Raw genomic sequence first — 26,308 nt, forward strand, 5'->3', positions numbered from 1 at the left:
CTTACATTTCCATTTCAAGGGAGGCTCCTGCCTTCCTTAGCAGACACCTGTCTCTTCAGATCTGGACACATGTGAATCAGGTCTTAAATCACAGAAGTTGTAAAAAATTCACATCCTATCAAGATAGAAAATGACAAGAAGAGACTACTTAGTTAAATTCCACTAAAGATATCATCTTCCAGCCTATCACCTTATACTGATGGAGTCTCATGCTAGCTAGAGCACCAAAGCAGTTCACTTGAATAGCTTGGCATTCAATCATAGAAAGACTGAATAGTCAAAAATTTTGAAAGCTCTCTTTTTCTACCTGAAGTTAACTACAAAGCTGTACCTGAGCCTGTTGTCTTATGGTTAGGTCCTGTTTTTTTCATTGAAAACTGCCTGAATGAATTACTGAATTTATATGACTTCAGCAGAAGGTACAACAAACACTGGCTGTTGTTATCCTTTAAAATTGTCAGGCTGAAGATGTGGGCTCTATCCGTGAAAGTCCTGTAAGAAATGTTTTTCCCCACATGCTGCAGAATATATTTATACTTGAGGAGACTGCCATCCTCAGTTATTCTCTTTTGTATTAATCATGAATCTATCAATCTGAAAAACGAAGCTCATGGGAGCAGAAGATAAGCTAATTCAATAAACAAAATAAAAGATTTCAGATTCCCTGTCAGAGGACATTATATTGACCACAATTTTCTCAGCTTTCAGAACAAAGCTGAAAACTCACTTCAAATTAATATCCTCATAGTCACTATAAAAAGCAGCTATGAAGAAAAAATAGAACGTGGCTCATGGTGAAAGGAGTGAGGTTAAGAGTAAATGAGATTGCTGAGCTGTTGTGAGCCTAATTAATTTTTGGAAAGTACTCAAATCATATGATAGGTAACATTAAGATAGGTGAGAAATACTTTACCCTGGAAAAGCATTTGATGTTGGGAAATGTTGGTTAAATAGAAAATCAGATAGGAGGGTGATTTTTTTTTTTTTTTTTTTAATTAGCAGTGAAATAATCACATGAAGTAATACTTTGTGGCTTTTACCATAATCACAATTGATTCCTTAGTTGCAATGGTTTCTAGAAAGGAAAATGGTTCAAGTTAAGAAAATGTGCTATTTAAAATGCATGTGTATGGTACTTTGTAATAAGGTATGGATTATAACTGTGTAATTGACTGACATTCAATTAAAAAACTTTAAACTAAGTAAAGGTGTATATTGAACTGTTGCTTTTAGTGCACTTCTGGTGGCAAATCAAGAAGTTGCTCCTGAACTGTATCACCAAGGGTGTGGAGCTGTGTGTTGAAGGGCAGTGTCTGTAATGAACACAACTGATCTGTCCCTAACAGGCGTTATCTCAAGATATGCACATGATGTTTTCATCTTCTGAACTGAACAGAAAACATTAGGACAAAATTTTAGATTACTTTCCTGTAAAATTTAAATACAACTACCCTTAGATTACTTTTTTGGAGTAACAAGCACTTATACGAGCTGAAGATCTGGCCAATTGCATTTATTTACAGAAGACGAAGTGTTTTTCCCAAAGACAAATGAGTTAATAAGTTTCTGAAACAACCACAAGAACTCGTCTTACCATCTTAAAAACACCTAGAAAAACATACTTGGTATGTTTGGAAATATAACATGGATGATAAAAAATAATTTTTAAATCTGCATTAAAGTCCAATATTCACTCCAGGTTTACTGACCTAGCAGGAAATAAGTGCTATTTAAATCTTAAAATTGCTAGTGCAGAGAATTGAGTTTGGTTTTAGAAAGGAGAACAGGAGTAATAGAGTGAGTGAAAGACGAGGTTTTTGGACCTCTAGATCATGATGTCAATGAGGAGCATGTGACAGAGCCCACCATTTGATATTATGAGCTTTCTGTGCTGGAGATCATTCCTTGGACTTGTTTTACTTACAATGTTGACATTAGACCTACTTCATCACAGCCCATGCAAACAGGGAAATGGCAAGACCATGGCTGTTAGAGATGTCTATAAATAACAAAAAAATTAATCCACTTTTGCCCGTGAAGGTGAAGTAAATGAGTAAGGAAGAGGTATTTCCTACTCCTACTGTGTAAGGTCAAACTCCCTTCATGAACATAGATACTGTTTTAATTGAGGTACAAGTAGATCTGCAAACAGAACCTAAGATAAGGCATCTGCAATTTTAAGCAGAAATAACAGTAGTAGAATGTACATAATATTAAATACTTAGCAAATTGACCTTAGTGGAGTTTACAAATTTGGATCTAAATATAAAATGCAGTTATTTGAATCACCATATGTACTTCAGCTATACATTGTGACCATCCTTTTGCATAATTTTAACACCATTTGTTCATTACACTTTAATTATTAAAAGAAACAAATAATCTATATTTTATTTTTCAGAGAGATATTTTCTTATAAATAAAGAACCAGAAGAAAGCGCTTAAAATTTTTCTACTTCATAAAAAATGTTATAAGTTTCAGCATGTATTTTAAATGGTCCTGAAGGACTGGATGTTTGGGTTGTTTTTTTTTAGTTTGGTACACACCACTGCTTCATGTTGAACAATTAAACTGGTCAATACATGTTTCTCTGTGAATGATGAATGAAAAACATACTGTCAGCATGTTTGTTAAATGTCACTGAATTTAGCACGTATGCTAGAAATGAAATCTCATATTTTCTTCTAAATGTGTAGATCACAGGTTGCATTAAGTGGAGCATAACTTCCACACAATGTTTGGATTTCATACCATTACATCTCAGTAAATTCTTCTAATTTCATCATTATAGCATATCCTCTAAGATGTTGAAAGTTTTGGGGTTTTGTTTGTTTGGTTTTATTTTCTTCATGTTTTATTTTTAACATATTATTTCATAACTTTCATATTTCTGAATCCCATGATTGATTAGAATAGGGATTTGAACAAATAAAGAAGCATATTTTGTTGGCTTCAAACAACTGATCAAATACAAAGAGATGAAAATCAAAACATAACCTGGGTGTCAGTGAACGTTGGCTGCTTACCTGATTTCTAACATGGGCTCTCATGGGCTTCAGTAGAACCCTAATCCACCAGGGACTTTTTCTGATGAATATCCTGACTGTCACTCACAGGCTTCATTTATAAAGAAAAGACCACAATAACCTCTCATTTCTCCTGTCTTTCAGGTGTGTAGCTGATGTACTTGGATGTTTATGTCAGTGGGCATTTACTTTATGGCTTGCTAGCTCTAGTAGCAAGTCCCTATTTATGTCTTAACTAGCATGTACCTAAGTTTTTCAGTGAGCTACACAAACACAGAACTAGAGTTTGAAATGTTATTTCAAATGACAAAATACTAATTGATATATAAGGTAAGTGAGCATGGCTACAATACATGGTGTAAGTCAGTCATCTATAAAAATTTTTGGCTTTACTATTTAGAAACTGATATGTTGAGCTATAGATCCTGATACACATATTAACTTTTACAGGTCTTGATGATATTAATACCAGGCTTTTACATCCATATATAAAGCCTCTAGGATTGTTGGCAATAGAATAAAAATAAATATGACGTAAAAAAAAGCCTTTGAACAAGAAGCCAAATAAGGCACAGGATCTTCTCTAAACTCAGTCAGAGAAAAAATAATCTTTAAGTATTTTTCTCTTTCCACATAAGCTCTGGAGGTTAATAAAACACATAAAATTGAGTCAGTAGTACGACTGCTTAACTAACCCTGAAGTTTTCCAAAAGACATAAGACAAAGATCATCTAAGCTTATTTCACAACTACAGTCACCCACATGATGAAATCATTGGCCTGTACTAAAAGTTAAATTGGCTTCTGGATGAAGAAAGAGTATATTTCAACAGTATTATCAGGTAAGTTTTAGACTTAAATTGGTATGAAGAAAAAGATAAGAGAAGAAACATAGATAGCATGCTGGGTTGACACACATTAACTGGATTTTCACCCCAACACATAAGAGTTGGAAGTCAAAATGTACAATTGTTTTCTGTTCCATTTGTCCACAGTACATCACCATGGACTTTTCTCCAATTAATTGTTATTTATAGCTGTATTCAAAAAGTCTAGAACTGTACTGGAAGCTGTAAAATGAGAAAGTTCCAACATTCATGTAGAAAGATAAAGGTGCATGATGCTTCTACATTTATCTCCTTTCCATGGTAAACAGCATTTACCCTTTCCAAGAGCAGAAATCAGACATGAAACAAGAAATGCAAGTAACAAGGACAAAAAGTCTTTCCTTCCGCACAAATAACAGTAAAATGAAAGAATAGAAAGAGGATTGGAAGGAAATGCTGTGTGACAGGTCTTCTGGAAGTTTTCAGGAAGCATGAAGATTATGTGCATTTAGGAGGATAAAAAATCAGATTTCATTTAAACACAACTGATATACATTTCAGTTAATTAAGATGATTATTATGTCAGTAGATAAATCTCTTTCGTTTCTTGCAGCGGCCTTCTGCCACTACTAACTTCACTCTCAGTTTATTTCTTTCAGGAAACAAAGGGGCTCATTTATGTAAATAAACTTGATATGAGCAGACATGAACTGCCTTTCTGATGGCTGATATTGAAGATTTCTAATGCATTAGTTTCTGACAACACTGACTCACTTTCCAGAATGAATCCTGTCCACTGGACGAATTGTACAAGGTACATATTCTGTTATAAAAAGTTACTCTCTGAACCCTCCCACAAGAACAAATGTAGAAGCAGGTAAGCAAGTTAAGCCAATAATTACCAGCTACAACAAAAATCCCGTATCTTCTTGCTGGAATACACTCTCAAGTAGTTTATCTTTCCATTTCTCATGTATTCATCTCTGCCACTTCATCCAGAAGAAAAGGTAGGAATTGATAGGCTTTAGTCATTGCAGAACAATCAGCCAAGCATCAGAAAGGTTCCTCTCTGGACTTTTCCATCCATTCCCAAGCTGCTAAACTATCTGAAGATTGATTTAAACTCCTTTCTACTATGCAAAATTACTGTTCAATTTCTGATTCTAGAAAGACTTACTGACCCTCGGATTTGGGTAAATATCCAAAGTAACACAAAACTTCCGAACTTCCGAATGTTCACAGACTACCCAGTCAAGTGCTGTTCATTCCTGTTTATAAAATTCAGTCTACAAAATGCAGCTAAGCACTAGGTTTGATAACAAGCTAAGGGAACACTTACATCAATTAAATCTTAAACAATTCGTCACTAAGAGGCATCATTGTAATTTTCCAGTGTGAAGTCGACTGGAATGATAAGAGATTGATTTTGTGCTAAATGAGAGATAGCATTGTCATGCTTTCTTAAAATTTGTATTCAAATTAAGGGCCAAGGGTCAAAATAGAAAGCAAACCTAATTTTAGACCTTAGTCTCCAACTTCAGGAAACCAGTTAAAATACTTAAATACATCCTAGTTAAGAAATACAGTTAACTATGTTCTTAACTATGACCCAATAATCATGCTCATTATGTGAGATTTACCTAAATTCATTACCACAAGAAACAGTTCTTCAAGTCTCTGCTGGAAAGATCCTCTATCCAAACCTCAGAAATACATTACCCGATCAAAACTAGGTGTACAGGATTTAAATATTCCTTTTCATTCAGGGTAGCTTGCTAACTTTTGCACAATTCTGTTATATACAATTAAATATATTCATTCTCAGTGGTCTGAAGTGGGGAATGATATGAAATGCAGTGAAATGGTGTGAATAATTGCCACGTAAACAAAGACACTGTAGCTTATTTAGGTTCATCTTGTAAACAGGCCAGCCATGTGTTCATCAGGCAGGGACTGTGCTGGGCTGGGTTATCACCCATGGGTAACGTGCCACATTCTTCTCATGCCACACTGCCACATTCCTCACTGAGCTGGATGTAATCTCACAGGCCCACAGCCCTGACAGAGCGTGCAACAGCAAGGTTACGTGATCCTTCCTAGCAAAGCATCTTCTAGGAGATACTGCTAAGGCTAATTGACTAGTCATGAACTTTTTGGGATGAACTATGACTCTGCTAAACAGAAAAGGAAGTGCTAAATGCTGCACGGCCCATGTTTTTCCCCTTTTCATGGTACAACAAACCTGTTTGTATTATCTAGAAGATCCATGTTAACTTGATCAAAACCTTTGAGTATGTTGTAACTCCAAATTCTGGATTTATCCTTGATTTAAAAAAAGAAAAAGGAAATCTGAACAGTCTCCAATTCTTGGCTGTAAATAGAAACGGGATAAAATCAGATCCCATCTACTGCTCATGCTCAGAGGTACGCAGGGAAATTAGAAATACATTTCTGCATTGGCAGTTTCATTCACAATGTTTTTTTGGATGGAGAAACAGTATTATAGACATAAACAAAATAAGAAAACAGACATTTTAGTGCTTCTGTCTGTCTAGAAAGTATTTTGCTTCTTCAAAGATATTTTAATCAGATTTATATTTTTCTACTATGAGGGGACCCAAGATTGACTCCACAACACAAAATAAGTGATTCCATTCTATTGAATGGAATTATTAGATGGAACATCATCCAGGAATAAATATTTATGCAATTAGACATGTTAATTTTGTGCAAGGCAATGCTCTAACCTAAGGCAAACAAAATGAAATCATATAAATTAATTTAAACAAAAGTGAACATAAATTTGGAAAGTGGCACAATTTTTGTTAATGAAGTTTACTCACACACAGTGATGTGTGAATTCATTTTCACAGACTATTATACTTCAATATTTTTCTGACAAGTAAAAATAAATTATGATTTAAAATTGACAACAAAGTTTTGACAAAAGCTTGTGTTAAAACAAGAAGGATCAGTGTACAGGAAGGGGCAGGAAGAATTTAGCTCTTTCACAACTTAAGTATTTTCACTTATGCTTTTGTAAAAGCTCACAAATCTCTAGCCACTTTTGGAATTCCAGACGTAGATATTCTATTTAGAGTTAGACTGTATATCTAGATTTTAAATATTCATACCATCTTCAGAACATCACTATATGAAATGATTCATCACTTTCCTGATACTGAGCCAAGGAAACAGGTTGGTTTCTATTTATAGTAGATACTTTGTAAAGAAAGGAAATGCAAGGAAAACTAAATATACTAAATAAAAAGCGCTTAGAATTATGGTCTACAAGCTACAGTATGAAGTTCTCCATATGAATTATTGTAAGGAGAGGCTTGCTCTACAACAGTCCAGAAAAAATGTCCACTATCTTATTCTCTTACTTTATGATTTCTTAAAAATCTAAGATTTCTAAAAAATTAAAAGGCTATTGAAGTAATTTTTTTTTTCTTTTAAATCATACCATGGGGGGAATGACATTTTTACCAGGACCATATAAAATTTTTTGATCTTTACCTGATACAGTGGAATAATGCCAATTAATAGAACAATTATTAGAAGCTTTGGCTCTCATTAGGAAAGAATAAAATATTCAGACATGATAAAAAATATTTTGGCTGAAAAGTTACTTATGGCTGAAAAAGTTCACATTAAAAAAAACAACAAGATAGATTTTTAGAAATAAATTATATATTTTGATGTTTTAAGTAAAAATGGAATGACAAATTCAAAAATATCAATAATTCAGGACATAATTTTTAATATAAACATAAATATAGGAGTTTTCTGTTAAAGAATCAAGCCTTGATTACTTTCTTCCAACCAAAAATGCCAAACTAGATAAAGTTTAAAAATTTTGACTACAAAATAGCTTTTGTCAGAATCATAGAATTATTTGGGCTGGAAGGGTACTTAAAGACACTCTGGTTCCAACCTCTGTGCCATAGGCAGAGACAATTTCCACTAGGCCAAGTTGCTCAAAACCCCATCCAGCCTGGCCTTGAACAATTCCAGCTTTTCTGGGCAACCTGTTCCAGTGCTTCACCACCCCCACAATAAAAAATTTCTTTCTAATATCCAATCTAAACCCACTCTCTTGCAGTTTACAGCCATTCCTCTTGTCCTATATACAAGAAGAATACTATTTAGGCAAAAAAGCTAGCCATAGTTACCAAATACAATTGTAAATTACAAATTGTGTAAAGATTCCTAAATAAAAAACCCTAAAATCAGAGTTAGTAATCAAACTAATACTGATGCTAGGAACTTTGAGATGTGTACAGGTTACAAATCATATAGCATGACATTCATTTTGAGCTAGAAATATCAGTATACTCACTTTTTGAGGAAGAATGTTCGAAACTCACACAGACGAGAATTCTATCATGAAATATTTCAAATATTCAAAATGTGCAGAGAGAGCTGATATCTCAATTCTGAATTCATTTTTTATACAGTTTGTACACAAGCTGTTCAATTTTTGATAAAACTGTATTATGCTGTACTGTTATACAAACATATTCAGTGGATTATCAGGAGACATATCACAGCACAAAGGCCTGAGGTATCAAAATGTAGGCAAAATGCCAGTAAAGGAAAAAGAGACACATGGGTTATATCAATGTACAGGAGTTATATTAGTGATCCACATAATATCATGTGAGAATGACAGTAAAATTTCAGGAAATTGGAATATAAAATAGAAAAAGTGTCCTCCTAGAATTTAGGATGTTTTAAGTCACAGCCCTCGAAAAGATCTCATTTTAGACATATTTGTGTTTACTGGCTGAAATTGCCCTTTTGGTTCTCCAGTTGCTGATAACTTTTTGCCTCCTTATAACCACTCCCAAATTGTTCTCAAGGGAAACAATTATTTGTATTATTGTATACTGGGGGGAAGAAAATCAATGCCAATGGATATAAGTTTCTTCTACCACATACGAGTATTTTCCACATTACTAGGTTTCTGAATAACTTTCTGAAATCTGGAATTGACCTAAAATTACCAAAGCTGAATTTTTAGCCAAATGAGCTAAATTATTTCTTAGTATTTCTCATTAAAATTTCATTTGCACATTGTTGAAGCAACTGGAAGGCAAACACAAAGGCTAACATTAGCCTAAGGTTAGTCTCAGACTCTTCAACATTTATAGTACAGGAAGAGGTCAGATTCCTCCTGAGGTGAATCAAAGTGCCTAAAATTAGATTCTTGGAACTGACTCCTAGAGAAACTTTCTACTCACAAATGAGTAGAGAGTAATTCTATGGAAATAACCCTCCTTAGCATAACTGCTAACCTTCTGACACTCTTTGATTCTCCTTTCTCCTGCTTTCCCTTTTAAATTATCTTTTATTCTGGATGCATTTTAATTTTGTATTAGGCAGAACTTCTATTTATTTTTTTATTATTATTTTTATATTTATTTTTGTGTGTGTGTGTGTGCGGAAGTGTGTGTGTGTGTGCATATGTGCAATGTTAAAAAATCCAGTATTTTTAGTATTTTTTTATTTCATATTTTGAGGCCCTAGATTTGGTGGAACATGTGATAGTTTTTTACCCTCTGTCCTAGAAATGTTTCTTCCTGTCATTTTTTCTATGCATCTCACATGTTTGTAGGCAAATTCCGCTCAGAAACTCAGCAGAAATACCAACCATCCTTTTTTTTTGTTGCTAGATTAATTTTCAGACAAAATACTTAATTGAATCAGGTCTATTAGGGGTGAGCTAAAGGATGCGGCAGGGCCCTTTGGCCAGGAGGGAAGGTGAGAAAGTGACTGCCTTTTCCAGCAGTGGGAAATACAATAGTCACTCCGTGACTGTGGTCAGACAATCTATTCCAGCTGCTGGAACAGACCCTGTAACTTTGTTTAAGAAGTTACCACATAAAGTTACCAACCCTGAAGACTTATTGTTGCTCCACCACACCCTCCCAGGTTCTCCATATATTCTTTAACCACCCATATATAATTTTGGTAAGATAACCTGGAGTAAAATATAATGAGGAAAACCTTTTTTGGAATAAGCTTTTGATACGAAATGTTTAATTTTTTATACATAGGGCAAATTATATGCTGAAAGGTAGCAATGATTCAGAAAGCATATTACAATAATTTTGTGAGGGACACCTACAGTCATCAACATAATGAGTTTTCTATTTGTTTGGTCTTGAAAGCAAAGTACCATTTTATAGTATGCACTGAATCACTGGTAGCTCTGGGTTCCAGCTGTTCCTTCTCTCCCTCCTTCTCAATCATCTAGATACTGGCACCAGGATGGACCTCCACCTAGGAAAGCTAAGAAATATAGACCCTGGTGCAGCATAATCCTACTTCTGTTCACAGCTGCCTATGGTATTAGCAAATCTTACAAAAATCTATTAGTAAAAAACCCAGAAGTATGTCATAGTTGGTGCTGTGTCACATTGTCCTGATGATGTTTAGATGGTTGCACATGAGTGACTGTAGTCTTTCTTGCACCCTCCCCATCCTCCCAAAAAATCTGCCTTAAAAAAAATCAGTAGGTGTTCTGGTAATGAAATGGACGCATGAAAGCAAGGCATTACATTCCTGAATATGCATGCTATTCATGCTTCCTTTTCTAAAGATAATATATGAGCAATAATATACTGATTGTGAATAGGAACAGCAGCAAAAATATGTACTTCTAATTGCAGTGAATAAAAATTACAGTAAAGCAATGATTTATGGAAGAATAAGCAGGTTTGCCTCTGAATCATTCTTGTCAAACAAATTCTATTATGGGCACCTTCGTCACAGCCGCTTGTTTTTCTTGTGGGGTCCATTTTCCCCAGTAATTCCCCACAAGTTGCTATTCAGGAAACCTGTGGCTTGCTTAAAACAGGATTAACACCTAAATTTAATCTGTAGTGAAAAACCAGAGATGTATGTTACTGTTATGGCTGACTTCATATAGAAAAAATATTTATTAATTCCATAAATAATTTATGTTGCAAAAGATCCCAATTCAAATTGATTAAGTCATGGCCAGCTGACCCTCCCTTTAATGTGTGGACAGAAGAAATAAAATGTCATATTCTACATGTTGATGAAAACCGGATTGGATAGAAGTAAGACACAGAAGTATTTATTAAATGTAAAGACATTAAGCAGTGAGATTGTCAATTAATAACTAATGAACTGTTATAATCTTTTTTCTTACTAAGCCAACAGTATGCTCCCATGGTCCCTTTTTAATAATTGAATATGAGATGGTTTAAAAGTCAATGCATTTAAGATGGCTTTGATAATGTCAATAAGTGGGTATTCTCCTGACTTGTTCTACTGCTGTCTAATTCACCGCAATTGTGCTGTGCTTCATTAACTTCCATTTTATTATAAAAGAAAGTGAAATTTATCATAAGCACACATTAAATGGTGTGACTTTAGCTTCCTGCAATGGGCAAAGTAATGATTAAAATATGTGTCTGCAACCTTATGGCCAGTTGGAGGAATGCCACTAATGTTTGAAAAATAATGGTGTTGCGTGACAGTTGTTATGATGGCAGGGGGTGATGTGTCAGTCATTTATTCTCTGTGGTAGGAATTTCAGATGGGAAAGCAAAAAAAGCATCATATGACTGGCATTTGTAAGCCTAACTTGTCTTATACTAACCAACTGTCTTTGCATCCCTTTTGAGAGAGAAAAAAAATCAGCGCTGATACGGCCAAAGTGAATCTTATTATTTTTAAGAAGGAAGCAGTCTGGATCCTATATCTTTTATGGTAAATTCAGGAATGAATTTACTTTAAGAGAGAGTGTGGATATAAGGTCAGAAAGAAGTTCTTCTAAGATTACTTCCCTTTCCATTTTAATTTTCACTTGAAAAAAAAAGCAATTGTGCTTGGACTTTATTATGTATGTCACTTAACATGCACCCTTTGAAGCTGATGCCACTCAAACCTTTATCATATTTCCAAGAGAGCAAAGGATAGCTATTAATAATATGCGTATGTTGTATTGCCCACAGACAATAATGATAATAAAAGTATTAGTGTAGAGGTTCTTATTTGCAATTTTCCACACAGAATATCTACAATGTCTCATGAACTTCACATTGGAATGCTATGCATGGAAGAACATAAAATTGGTTGAGCCAGGATTTATTCAAAAAATATAAAAGGATAAGTCTGTTTAGTGAGTTTAGGGAGTCTCTATACTCATTAAACAAATACCAGTTTCAGGACACATGTTAACATTAGCCCAGGAGTTCCTATTTCTCTGCAGTACTGTCAAAAGGAGAGTGCATCTTCTTCAAAAATATTAATTCATAAGTTAAATGTCTGAATTTTGAAACAAAATATATTTAAAAAACCCAAACAATATTTGACAAAAGACTAGAGTGAAATAAAACATAAATGATTTGAACAGTAAAAAATAAGCCAGTCATATTATTTTATGAAAGTGTCCACCTACAGATGAAGATTAATGGAACTGATTAGGCCTAGTTAATAAAAAAATTCCACAAACAATCTCTCCCAATAATGTCCCAGAAAGATTTTGCAGTCTTCTTCCATAGAAATCATGCATATACTGAACCAAAGATTATATATCATATCTTATTTAAGAGTGTTACAAAATGAATTAATATTAGATATTCATTGGCTTTGGAATGGATTTAGATTTCATTAGAAATTGTGCTTTTTGTGGGTTAATGGAGCAGGAAAAGCAGCAATCACAGTAGTAGGCCCTCATTCTCATAAACTGTTATGTAGTTTGGAAAGTAAATAATGTGCATTGTTTCTAAACACATAAGGAAATAGATTTACTACATTGACTGAATATTCTACTACATATTAAAAGCAACCACAAGAAAGGAAATAATTAAGAGTAAAAACCTCTAAAGGTCACACAGTCAGTAAAGAGTGGGTACATTGTAGAAAATACAATTTTAAAAGGGAGAAAACAAAATCAATCTCACCGTCCCTAAGCTTCTAAACATGGTGCTGTTTTCATCTTGTTGACCAACATGGTTGCAACATATATACCCCATTATAGTCTTCCATCTTGGCACCAATCCTTTCAGTTCTAGTTTCCTTGACAGAAATGGCTCTGTTTTCAAGTCAACTCAAAACACAGCTGCTGTTGTCTTCCTAGCCTGGAGCTCTGATGTAAATAATCACACAATTTTTGCACACCTTTCTGCCTTGCCATGTTCTGCTGTATCAGACAGAGAGCTCTGGTTCTCTAGCTATCATTCCTTCTTCCACTCACCCCCCTCACAGTGTATCAGCCTACTCCAATTTCCATGCTACTCACCCTATCGACCAGCTTTGAACATGTTTTATTGATTGCTTCTTACAAACAGCTTTGTATCAAAGGAAACTTATCAAAGCTTTTTTATTAGGGAGAGCAAACTGAGAAGCGACACAGAAGGAGTGCTCAAAATCCTCTGCAGTGTGTGCTGAAAAAATCCTGTATGATCTTCAGTGCCAGTTGTAGCTGTTCAGTTTCCCTACAGCAGCTGCTAAACTTACTAACTGTAGCAAGCACTGATGTGTGTCAGCTCTCTTCAAAAATCTGACAATATCTTGGCCAAATATTTTTGACTAAATAGATAATTCAATTTCAGTGCAGTAAGGTGTTTCAGCAAGGAGCAGCAGCTAAAATTTTTCAAAATGAAAGAGACAGTGCATATAAATCCATCCCTCCTTGTTCAAATGAGTCAGAAAGGCTCCTAAGAGATGTTGCCATTATATCCATCTGAGAGACAGGAAAGGGAATTCCCTCACTTCCATTAAATCTGGGGTAGAGCTTATAAGAACCTACAGTTGCAGTCACAGAGGAGATCACTGGTTTCTTCAGACGGTTCTGTGATCACTGAAAATTAAGTAGCTCTAATTTATATAATTCCCTTCTGTCCTGCCAACATCTATATCCTTCTACAGACATGTCTATCTCACTACCATTAATGAACAGACTGGAGAAATGCTGGAGAAAATGAGTAGGGAGCAGCACAGAAGACCTCAAACCCTCACAGAAGGGAATACAAGTCTTCTCCATAAAAGAGGAATGCTCGTACTCTTCTATGTGCAGCCACTACTCAAAAAGCTGTGTAAACGGGTGTATAACTACATCTAGGTTCTGGGAGAGCCCTACAGTGCACAAACAATTGTTTAACTATGTCAAAATCGTGTGTTTGAATTAAAAAGAACAACAACTCTGCAACTCTCTACTTTCTTTGAGACAGAGGGAAAGACTATGAAGGGGAACGGGGAACTGACAGGAAAGCAATTTCTTTCTTAATACAGGTAAAACTTAATCTCCTTAGTAAATGGACACTAAGAAAAATATCCAAAAAAGTTATTTTTATCATTTGATAAGTCTAGGGGTGTTGAGAATGTGTCTGACTGAAATATTTCAGATTAGTTAGCCAAAGCTTCTCATGCAGCAATCACATCCTCTTTTGAAAAATTACTTTCATTTTAGCTGCTCATTTTTGATCAAATGATTGCGTCAAAAAAGGGGTTCAGCTTGGGTTCAGCTGAGGAGCAGCACAGAGAAAATCCTGTTGCTTATAACAATCCTTTTGCTTATAACACAACTACTAGAAGCTATAGTAGGCTATTTTAGGCTCTTTAAATGTCAACTGATTCTACTTAGTCAGCTTTAAATCTTATTAGTTATGGTTCAATTTATGCTGATGATTTACAACCAAAGAAAATGGAAGACAACAGGTGTTAGGTGTGCAAGGATGTATACCATATCCAAGTTACTGAAAATAGCTATATGAAAACAAGAGCTGTGTTGTTTCTTTGTTTGAAAACTGCAAATGAGACCTATTAATAATAAAGTTTTCACCCAAGACTCTAAAAGCATTTAAAGAATTATTATTATAAATTATTATAAGTGCTAATAAATACCATAGGCTTATCCATTTAATACAAAGATCCTTTTCTTTGGAACGCTCACAGATCTTGTTTTGCTTATTTTCAGAACTGCCCTCACAGGAAAAAATGTGTCACTATCCTTATTATATGGACAACAAATCAGAATTCAAGAAGCTTTGGAAGAGCAAAGTTAAAATCTGTATAGGATCCTGAACCAACTCTGTTTACAAACATTTTGAAATCTCTTATATTAAACATACTGACAGACATTTGAAGAGGGAAAAGAAATTGATCAGGACAATTGTTCAATTAGTTGTGAAAAGCTGTTCATCATATTTAAAACCAGAATGTAGAGATGGTAAGCAATGTACTATGAGAAAAGCTTGGATGCTGACACAAAAGAATTAAAAAAAAGAAATCCCAAACATTTCCTCAGCAGACAGTGGTTAAATTTCTCCCAGCAAGGGAACCATAAATTCAAGAAGACTGGAAACATGCAAACCAAGTAATTTCACTGCTCTAATAGCTCCATTTTAAGGGTAGTTTTTCCTCCTGTTAGGTTATCTTTTTCTCTTTCCTATGGTAAACCAGTGCAGGCTGTCAATTAGTTCATAAATAACCTCATCTCAGAACTTCTGTTCAGTTAAGCTAATTACATGATTGCAGGCAGCCCAAACCTCAAGTGGTTGCTCCCTTCTACACTCCTGGCAAAGGCTTTGGGAGTTCCTGGCTATGTTAAATAAAAATTTAACACACTGCTTACCAGAGATCAAGTGAAGTTATAAGCACTCCTGCAGGTTTGATACCGTAGCAGATGATTACTGTAGATTTTGTTTGCTTTTATTTCAGTTCACAGTAGCCCAATAATACTGTGAAACCCTTAATTCATAGTGGAAATCTCCAATAAACTAGCTGCTTTAAGAACCAAAATAATAAATATTAAAATAATGTAATATTTAATATTTTATAATATTAAATATTAATACCAACGTTTGGGAGGTAGTTTTAATGATAAAACTTAATTCCATAACTGATACACAGTATGGAGTAAAGTCCTTATTGCAAAATAAAAATGCTTTTTTTTACTGCTTACAACTTGCTCATGAATACTACTGAGCAGATGTATCTATTTTTACGCTGAGAAGGAAAAATAAGTTTTCACACTTGAGAGCATGTTAAAGAAGACTTTGACTCCCTTAAAAAGCAAGTAAGCTTGGCTTTGGTTATTGGATGTGAAAGTATTTTTTAGCAAAGGCATTAAAAATGGCACTGCTTAAACACAGCATCTAAATATGATGGTATCATATATGATACTGTGTGTGTGGTACAAACACAAGTTTACACCAAATTTGTGAGTGATTCTATCACTTCTCAGTGTCTTGTACATACCACACCTAACTTCTGAGTTTCAAATGAAGTATACCTCCTTTCTCACTGTTCCTCCTTTAACTACTAATATTTCTATTTTCTTTGTCTTAAGAATCGGCTCAAGTGTTGGAGCTGAATACAGCAAATTATTAAACACTGGCCAAACTCAACAATTTATTTGTTTTAATGTATTTTTGTTTGATGGAAAAAAAAAAATAAATTGAGAAGGTTTCTATTCCAGCATGCATAGTAATTATGTGAGAGAGTCATCAACTGGTTGATGACTAATCTATCAACTATGCAAGATTCATTTCAGTTGCAATTTGCAAGTCATCACTGAGTTTCCTTTAAATGTTACTTTGAGTCTAAACCTATTTGAATATCAAAATAAACAAGTCACTGTAATATTTGGACAAATCCTCTTTTTTTGAGAAGTGAATGAAAAAATAAATGTCTGAAAAACTTGACATACTCTGAAGGACATATTGGCACAAGAGTATGATTTTTTAAAGTGTCACAGTTTAGATCTCTAATTTTAGATATACTTAATTTAATAAGTCTTTTGAGACTGAAGACCATTTCATCAGCAATACTAATTGTCTGGGGCTATAATTTTTAACTGTAGAAAAAATCAGTATTGTCCCACCTGTTTAAAAGTAATGATAAAATGCAGCCTTAACTGATTCAAACTGAAGAAAAATTTCTTAAACAAGGAGAACTAATTAGAACCTAAAGGTCATGAAGAAAAGTTACGGTGATTGTACCCTCCTAGTTCTTTCACAGCCTTTTTCTAATATATTGGAAAAACTTCCACTGAGGTTCTCACCACGCTGCTAAGCACAATTCCAATCTGTAAACATTCTGCACACAGTAATTTGCATTAGTTCCACATAATGTACAGCAGCATTAATTAATAGAGTGGATAGTGCCTGTACATCTGTTAGCTATTAGTCTTTACTCTAATTCATTAGATCTTTATCATTTACCTGAGCAGCCCATCAAGAACAGGCAAAGGAGACCTTGGCTCATGTCATCTGTAGAACAGAACAGTCTGGAATATTAAACTCTCTTGTGTATGCCCAGCTACTTTATATGAACAATGAGCTCACAAATTTTGGTTAAAGACTTTGAAATTGCTCTTTTGTGTGAATGAAACATTCAAAAATTATCCAGGTCTAATCTGTGCAACTGCTGAGAAACCATGGTAAATACCATTCGAGCAAACTCATGATGCACTTAGGATTTTTCTGATCTGACTAACTGAACTACATTCCTGCAATTCCTCCAAGTTGCCTTCCACTTTTGGTCCAAATCAGAGCTGATAAAAATTGTTATTAGGACAACACATTTGCACAATCCAGCTGATGGTTGTGCTTACTTTTCACTGATAACTATGGATTTAAGTTAAAATGGTCCAGTTCTTCTGGTTCAGCATTATTCTTTCTTTTGTGTCCATCTCAGAGGTAACAAAATTTAGACAGAATATAAAGATTGAAGACATGATGAAAAATGTTATTGCACAAGGAGTGTAACAATGCAATGCAACAAATTGCACTGCATATTGCATATATTAATTTCAAATCACCTCTTCACCCTGCAGATTTGCTGAGTCAATCCTTTGGCAAATAATCTCACTTCTTGAAAGTAGGAGTGTCACAGACATTTAAATATTTTTACCAGTATTGCTTTGGGATGAGTTCTACTTACCCTCATGGAAAGTCTCCGACCCTTGTTGGAATCCCACTGACCTGAAAAGTTCTCCTAAAATGTGCAAATTCTCTTAGATTGGGGAAATTTCAGGATTGTCATTATAGATACTTTTAAAACAGGTAGTGATTGTAAGAAGCGGCTTTCAAGAAAGAAAATGTATTTTATTAATGGACTAGAAAATGAATGATTAGTCATTCTTACAAATTAAGCAGAGCTAAATCGATGTTTGTAGTAATATATCCAGTAAGGAGCAATACATCTTTGGTATATCTCTTGTCTGGAAACATGAAAACACACACAAGTGGAACTATAAGAGTTTCAGTGTGTTACACCACTATGCTAAAACTATGAAGAAAGGACTTATACACTAAAAATTAACAAAAAGGCCTAAAAAAAAATTTAATTCAAATAACCTAAATTCTTGGCATCACTTAATGGGTTAAAGGAATAATTTTCACACAGGCTAATAACATCACAGACACCTACATGAAGAAGCCTAACTCTTCCCAGGAAAAGAATTGAGGCTATCAATGACTTATACATGGGCAGGCTTTACTCAGACATGCAGTGCTAGACAGCTGATGGTACAGAGTAGCTGCTTGCAAATGAATAGTTCATTTTATTTCATGATGAGTAATTTCTTGCAGGCATAGAGAAGGTTTCTCAGGACTGTATGTTTATTGTAAATTGGGCTATAGCCCAAGTCCTGTTGTCACCAGTCCCTCTGGGAGGGAATTTACAGTGTAAGATGGAAGTGTTATGAAAATTAGTTGGATGTCATTGCAATTCCACAATATGATTACATAAAAAAGCCAACAAACAAACAAACAAAACACCAAAACCCCCCAAATCCCAAACTGCCTGGTTAATTATATCCCAAATCAACTTTCTATGTCTGTAGAGTACTTTAACAGTACAGTTGTCTATCCTATGAAGCTGGCAATCATGGATGTCCAGTTAGGCGGACATTGCAGTAGCACTTGATATTTCCCTGTGAAGCTGCACGTGTGTAAACCAGGGGACTTCCCCAATGCTTTTGGCACTGTTGTTTCATGAACACAGTCCTGTGTTTGAAGATGCCTCAGCAGACAGAAAACAAAGTGGGAGGAAAGAGGGAAATAAGGAAGAAGAGGGCATGGGAGGCAGACTACTACAAGACGACAACAGAGAAGATAGGTTGCCTTTCTGAAAAGGCAAAACTGCAGCCAGGACTGGGAAGTAATGAACAGAATTTTAAAAGCTCACATGGCAGGCAGTTCATGCTTCAGTGATTTTCCCCACAGTGGTGCATTCTGAACATTTGAATGGCTGAAAGGCTAGATGGCAGTAAAGATGAGACACAGTCCACTTCAGAGAGATCTCAGCTGATTTTATACATCGGATGCTGTAAAGTTGAAAAGTCTCTTCTGCTACTGAGTTATTGTTAGCCCTGGCATCTGCACTAGCTTTCAAAGAAAACTGCAGGTTGATGCTTATGCCCTATGGCAAAATCTGATTTATTCCATCATAATTTAGTGGTCTGATCTTTGTTCTTGGACTTCCTGTGATTCATTTTCATACTTTAGATTTAATGTGGTATTGCAACTGTGATTCCAGTTATAATCAAGCTTCCAGTTATATTCAGATTATAATCCAGTTATAATCTATGTCTTTATGATGATGAAAATGTTTCTGTTGTGATTTCTTATCTTCAGGGCTTCTGGACTCCTGACTTTCCTGAGGACAAATAAATTTAGAATTTCTGCATAGGTCCTTATGAAAAGATATCAAAACATAGTATAGGAGTAAAACAAATTCCTATCTACACTGACTCCAGGTACCAGCAAGTGCAAATATGCCAAGTCTTGCTGCCAATTTTAAAATGGGTGGGTGCCATTCAATCAATTCCCCCAAAGTAAATCCAGACCACACAGATTAAGCTAATAAACACACTGGACCACAGCAACAAACACCTTGCTAAGGCTGAGAGGCAGTATGGCAGAAAGAATCAGGATTTGGCACATAGACACATAAACTTAGAATCCTTAGAAAAATGTATGTGGGTACTGTGGTCTCAGTAATGTTAATAATGCTATTTATTATTCTTCATGTACTTTATTGGAGCTTCCCTTATGGTTCAGAATCTCTAATGTGTAAATCCCTACAGACACAGGTAAAAAAATCTTTCCTTTGTCAGAGACCAAATAGATTGGGTGGTGGACAAAAAGCAAAAGCTTAAAAGTTCCTCATGGATGCACACGTCATTTAAATGTAAAAGACACAAGAAACAATGCTGATTTCTATCACAGTGTTACTTTAGACAGACCTTGTGTTGATTTTTACATAGATCACAGCCAGTCTTTTCAAACTCTCACCATTATACAATTTACTTGCACTTTGATTCTGAATTTAATTCTGTATCACATTTTGCTGATAGTCTGGTCACAGCCGAGTTGCTAAATTATAAAACTAAGACAATGTTAAATTTTTAGGGTATCCTTAAAAATTTTCCCAGTATAGTGTCATTTGGCTTTTGTTCCATTTGCTATTATTTTCAATTGTTTTGCATTATTGAGAGCCAGCTGGAGTAGCAGACCCCTTCGATGCTGATAGGTGCTAAGCTCCTACTGATGTCAGAAGGAGATACATGGGATCTGCGCTCCTCATGTTTCACCCTACAGTCTTCATTGGGTTGACAAATATAGCCAAAGCCTGTGGGAGGAGGAAACCTTTGTAAATCTCTGCAGTCTCAAATATTACAGCAATGACAGTCTTTAGTACCTAACAGAGCTCTCTTCTCTGAAAAAGATCAAAATTAAAATTATGGTTTTGTTATAAGCTGCATGGAAGTCAAATAAATTCCTTGGTAACATGAAAACAAGCTGCTGCTACCAACCTAAACTGTTAACAAAAATTATTTTATATCATCAATCATCAGAGAATTTTTTCTCAAAATCTAGCATAAAATATGTGTAAACATCACCTTCTACAGATGTTTGCTAAAACATTTAGAACATTTTTTTCATCTTGAAGATATCTTGGAGACAAAATTAAATTTAATTAAACACAAAAGCCAAACGTAATCTCGTGTTTCATTAATTCATTAAAATAACAGTGTCATTTTGAGGAATAAAGGGAGTAACTGCCAATAACATAAAGTATTCTCTCTTTTTTGGTATGACACTGAAATGTCTTGATTTTGCTCTTGCACAATATATTATATTATATCATATATTATATAATATATTATTTTTTTCATTTATTTTTTGTTCTTAGTGAAAAAAATAAAGTTATAATGATTAATAAAATCACCACCTCAGCCCTGACATTGAAGGTATTACTCTCTGGAGCCAATTTTTGATGGGGATGGCTGTGACCAAATATTTGGAACAGGGTATCATGTTCTGGGATGCTGTATAATGATGCTTGAGTTTTGACCAGATATCATATTGTAAACCCTGCTAAAAATATGTTCTGCTTCTTTCATAGGCAAGGCTTCAAATAAGCTCCATTCATGATCATTTTCTGGTAACATAAACAGTCCTCAGACAAAGATTTAAACTTTCCTTCAAAGCATACTTAGTGCTACATCCACTGTTAAACAGTTTATTTTATAATAATAGGTTTTATAGAGATCATATTGGCTTGCTAAAGGTGAAAACTTCCCCTTTTAGCATCTAAATAAAAAACTTGATTTAGAAATATTTTAATAGAAGTAAGGAAAAAGAAGGGGCTATTGTTCAGATCTCAGTAACTTGTTCTCAGATAAGTTTTCCAAAGTTTATCCCCTCTAGTTTGGAAGTTCTAGGTGATTATTCCTTCAAGAGAATTTTCTGAAAACTGAAATACCAGAACAGCAGGGAGTATTTCCCTAATTTCAGTTGCATGTATATATATTTTTAAATTTCATTCTTTCACTCATCATTATAGCCCCATGGTATCAATCTCTCCTTGATGTGAATAAAATTCAAATATTTGCAAGCTGAAGTCCTGCCTTTTAAAAAGTATACCTATAATCCTTCTTCATGTATCAGTTTCTACAGCTTCCAAGATCTTTTATTGCTTGCTTTATGTAGATTGCATTCAAAAAAGTTTGTGTTTTATTCTGGAAATCTGAAGTCAAGAAATATTCAAAAATAGTGACACCAGATGCATGCATGAGTATGTCTTTCTAAGCTCTTTAAAGATTTCATCTACACAAGTTGAATCAGTTATTTTTGTCCTCCACAGAACATTGAAAATTTATTGTCCACAATCACCCCTGCTTGCTCTGTCATTGCTGGGGTTTAGAGTATCCCCCACAGTCACTAATTGCAGAAAGGCAGCTGGATAGAAATGAAAACGTGTAAAACTGCTACAACTTTCTTTCTGTTATTGAGTCTGAAGGGTGATACCAGAGCTGAAAAAATGAATAATATGACTCTGGGACTGTGTGGAGTGGAGTACCAGGAGATGCATTACTTGAGTGCATTTCCATAGTTGTTTCCATTGGCCTGAGTCTGAATAAGCCCTAACTACAATTACTGCTGCCTCTCCCAAGATGTGTGCAGGCACATAACAGCAGATACACCAACTGTTCTTTCTCTGAAATGTCACCTTTTTACTACTGCCATGGTACAGTGATGGCTGGCAGCACAGCAAAACAAAATTTGCACTCTGTGCAGGTTGGGGTGGCTCGGCCTGATATGCACTGCAAACTGTAATTGAAAATAAGTATCTCTCATCCTGAATTTCACTTTAGCTGCCACCCAGCATTGAATAAGTGATGTTTCTCTTCAATCCTATATGGATGCTTGCAAAAGACTGTATTTATGACTAAGGATCACCAATGTAAAAGAAAACCACAAAATATTATTGGCTTGGATCTATTGTGCTTGTGTCAGAATTAGTCATCAAAAAAATATGCAGGCAGAAATGGAGATACAGGGTCATGTATCCAGAGAACTGCTCTGTATTTAAGTATCTATGTGTTTGACAAGGTGACATAGAATATGGTATTTAGCTACAAACAGAAATCAAATTGGACAGTTTACTTGTGTTTCTTGCTCTAAAGAAAAACAGTGATGCATGTCCTTGCTTCCAGTAAAAAAGTGTTAATTTTAGGTTGAGGCGTCTTTAAAAAGAGCAATATAAAGTAATTAGTGGAACACTCTGAAAGGGTGTAGCTTCATCAACACGAGACAATGCCAAGAAACTGTAAGAAGCACAGATCAAACACAGGAAGGGAAATCATAGCAGATAAAGGAAATGATAAAACTATTTTCAGAATATCTCACAGACACTGAACTTAGGAAAACTGCAGTTACTGAATAATAGAATAAACCTATTTAAAACCCAGCAAATAGAATTGGTTAACCACAACTTTCATTTACCAACATTGTAATAACTTCATTAATGGAGCAGGGACAAAGGCATACTAGTTTCTGGTTTTGACAATATATTGGATGTAAAACCTCAGTTTTGGTCAGCCAGAAACCAGTTATGTATTTATAATGAATTTGCTGAACAGATTCTGGTGAAACATTTTGGTACAGCACAACTAGACAGTGAAAGGGACATCCCCTTCCTTCAAACATGCTCAGTAGCAAGGCTACACTTCCCTGGGACACTGAACACCACTTGCAGTTCTTGATGAACTCTCACTGAGCAGTTTCTGAACTCTGATCACTTGTTCATGAGAGTTACTTTTGAGAAGGAGAAGCTCTGAATCTAGTATTTAATTTGTCTGGCTTTGATAGTAACACAACAGTAAAGAGATTGCAGAACAGTATGAGAGAAATACACTCTTAGAGTAACATTTAAGCACAGATCATCTTAATTTTCCTTGTAATGTGCTGGCTCAGAATAATGAGGAGAACTGAGCCCAAGTTTCTGTGCTAAAATGAAGAGGAGCTGTTAGAAAACAGGTAATAATATCAGTTCCTTGCACCTCCTGTCTGGCAAGTATGCAGCGGAAAAGTCTATACCTTTCATTACTTGGGATTTGTTCATACTATTGTACATTGAAAATGTTGACCTGATTAAACCAGTATCTAATTCATTCTCAAATACATTTTCTTTAATTTTTGCCATACATCTAGTGAGTCAAAATTTTTTTTGTCCTTTAGTAATGACTACAGCAGCTGACTCAGATCCAGCCTAACATAATTTATTTGGCAATTAGTACACCAATTTGTAATAAAAGTAATTGATCTCATCAAGATTTTTGCATATCTTTGAAAGCAGCACTTTAAATGTACTGAATTGTTCTCCAAAACAATATTTCCTCTTTAAAAATCAGAAGCCAGAGATCCTACTTAAGCGAGAAGCGGGGAAGGGGAAGGGGAAGGGGAAGGGGAAGGGGAAGGGGAAGGGGAAGGGGAAGGGGAAGGGGAAGGGGAAGGGGAAGGGGAAGGGGAAGGGGAAGGGGAAGGGGAAGGGGAAGGGAAAGGGAAGGGAAGGGAAGGCAAGAAAAGAAAAGAAAAGAAAAGAAAAGAAAAGAAAAGAAAAGAAAAGAAAAGAAAAGAAAAGAAAAGAAAAGAAAAGAAAAGAAAAGAAAAGAAAAGAAAAGAAAAGAAAAGAAAAGAAAAGAAAAGAAAAGAAAAGAAAAGAAAAGAAAAGAAAAGAAAAGAAAAGAAAAGAAAAGAAAAGAAAAGAAAAGAAAAGAAAAGAAAATCCTAGTCCAGAGAGCCTGGGTTTTATCCAACTGAACAGACCCTAAGCCTTCAATTTAAGCTTGTATACGAATGTCTGGAAAACACTCTTTATGAACTCATTTTCATTGGCCATTGTATTTATGATGTATACAGTAATATCTTACTAAGATTGCTTATCTTTTCAAACAATTTCATTCTAAATCATAGAATTTGATTTTTTCCCTGTGGAAGCAGAGAACAATTTCCCTCTTCATAGGAGGTCCCTAATCTAGTATAGAAAGTGCCTGAAAATGTACCTCTTCGGAGTACAGCTAAGTAAAACAGCTTCACTCCTGTGTCCAGCACAGATTCTTTGCTTGTGTTCACTGCTACCAATTTCTTCCTGTATTGAGCTAAAGAACTCAGAGACTTTATGTTGAAGAATTTGTACAGAAATGTAACAGGAGGAAAAGAACATACACACAAGGAACAAATCCTCATATTCCCATCAGTACATGAAACCTAATCCAAGAGAACTTTTAGTAATAATCCCTTCCATTGCTTTGATCTGCTTCCCTGTGGGACCCCATGAGCCAGCACTGAGAATGTGGCTGAAATGGATAGCTGGTGTCTGGGATAGAGGGCAGGTGGTAGTAAAGGACTTCTCTTCTTGGAAATAGCCCATATTTATAATAATATAAATTAATATAATATAATTAATTAATTATAATTAATACAATGTAATGCTAGGCATTAACTACTTGGAAACAAAAAGTCTATTTATAAAATGGACACAACTAGCCCATAAAATCATTTTGGAGCTGACCTGCTCACTCCTTTGTGTCACCCTGAAAACTCAGCTTCTGAGCTTGGTAACATAGTTTTCTAAAGACTTTCCCAGGACAGTAACTGTAAACATAGATTTTACATTGTACATTCTTTCTGTTACATGTCTTGTGATGGGCATCTCTCATGGCCAGTTCAGTGAGAAAGTGTTATCCTGACCATCCAATCCCTGGCCGTGGTCAGAAGCCTATAAATCCTGGGAGGAAAAATAAACTCTCTCTTCTTTTCACCACACCTCAACCTGTGTCCGTGTGAGCTATTCATCTTCAGCGGCAACATCTATGTACAGCATAGATTCTTTACCTGTGTTCACTAAAAACACATGGCCCTACAGGATAACTGGAGGAAGAGTCAGAAGAAAAGTTTGATGCTATGAGCCATTTAGAGGAAAAACAATTGTAGTACTTTATATAGCGATATCAAAACTGCAAGTGACAATGACAAGGAATTCAACTGTAGCTAAAGTTTTTTAAAGATTTTTCTGGTGCTCTGACAAAAGACACTGTAATACCAGGTTATCATGAAATATTGAAACTTCTGAAAACAATATTAGAAATTTCCCTTCCCTTCCCTTCCCTTCCCTTCCCTTCCCTTCCCTTCCCTTCCCTTCCCTTCCCGTCCCTTCCCATCCCATCCCTCTGCCATTCCCACTCCCCTTTCTCCCTTTATTCAGCTCAGAAACAAGATGCTCTATTCTTTTTTCAGAAAAATTTCACCAGAGAAACTCAAATGCAGAGGCACAAAGATATTGTAAATATGAAGCTTTCAATACGGCAGAACTAATTTGATAAGATCTTTCCTTTTTTCTTAACTTTCACAGACATTTCAACACTGGCTTTGGAAGCCCACAAACACTTAAGTTTGCACAGCAAATACTGCAGCTGTCCTTAGCGAAATATGGTTGCCTATAAAGTTACATGCACAGCTATGGAAGGGAGGCTTTTAGGGGAATCTATTAGCTACATCTACAGTGTCAAATAAATCACTCGGTTTTGTCCACACAGGCCAGTGAAACCCTACTGAGCTGCCCAGGGTCCGCACCCAATGATTCAGATATACTCATCTCTTTGTCCCTTGACTGTTCCAG

The 26,308-nt window shown here is 35.2% G+C and overlaps 1 protein-coding gene across 5 annotated transcripts in view; it reads right to left on the reverse strand.

The window, feature by feature from the left end:
- Nucleotides 1-26,308, reverse strand: part of PACRG (parkin coregulated) — a 219,075-nt gene that overhangs the window by 17,593 nt on the left and 175,174 nt on the right. Inside the window, exon 6 of one of the 5 annotated variants that reach the window (XR_015283480.1) lies at nucleotides 6-115. The exons of 3 other annotated variants lie outside the window; for them this stretch is intronic. Coding sequence is in view for 1 of the 2 variants with exons in the window: in XM_086877982.1 (XP_086734108.1) it covers nucleotides 6,109-6,224 (116 nt within the window). In the remaining variant the exon portion in view is untranslated. Of the gene's footprint in view, nucleotides 1-5; nucleotides 116-6,095; nucleotides 6,225-26,308 lie in introns of all 5 variants that reach the window. One more of the 5 variants, XM_086877982.1, reaches the window with a different exon arrangement.

Source organism: Cyanistes caeruleus, chromosome 2 (genome assembly GCF_971803275.1).
Source record: "Cyanistes caeruleus chromosome 2, bCyaCae1.hap1.1, whole genome shotgun sequence".
NCBI classification, from domain to species: Eukaryota; Metazoa; Chordata; class Aves; order Passeriformes; family Paridae; genus Cyanistes; species Cyanistes caeruleus.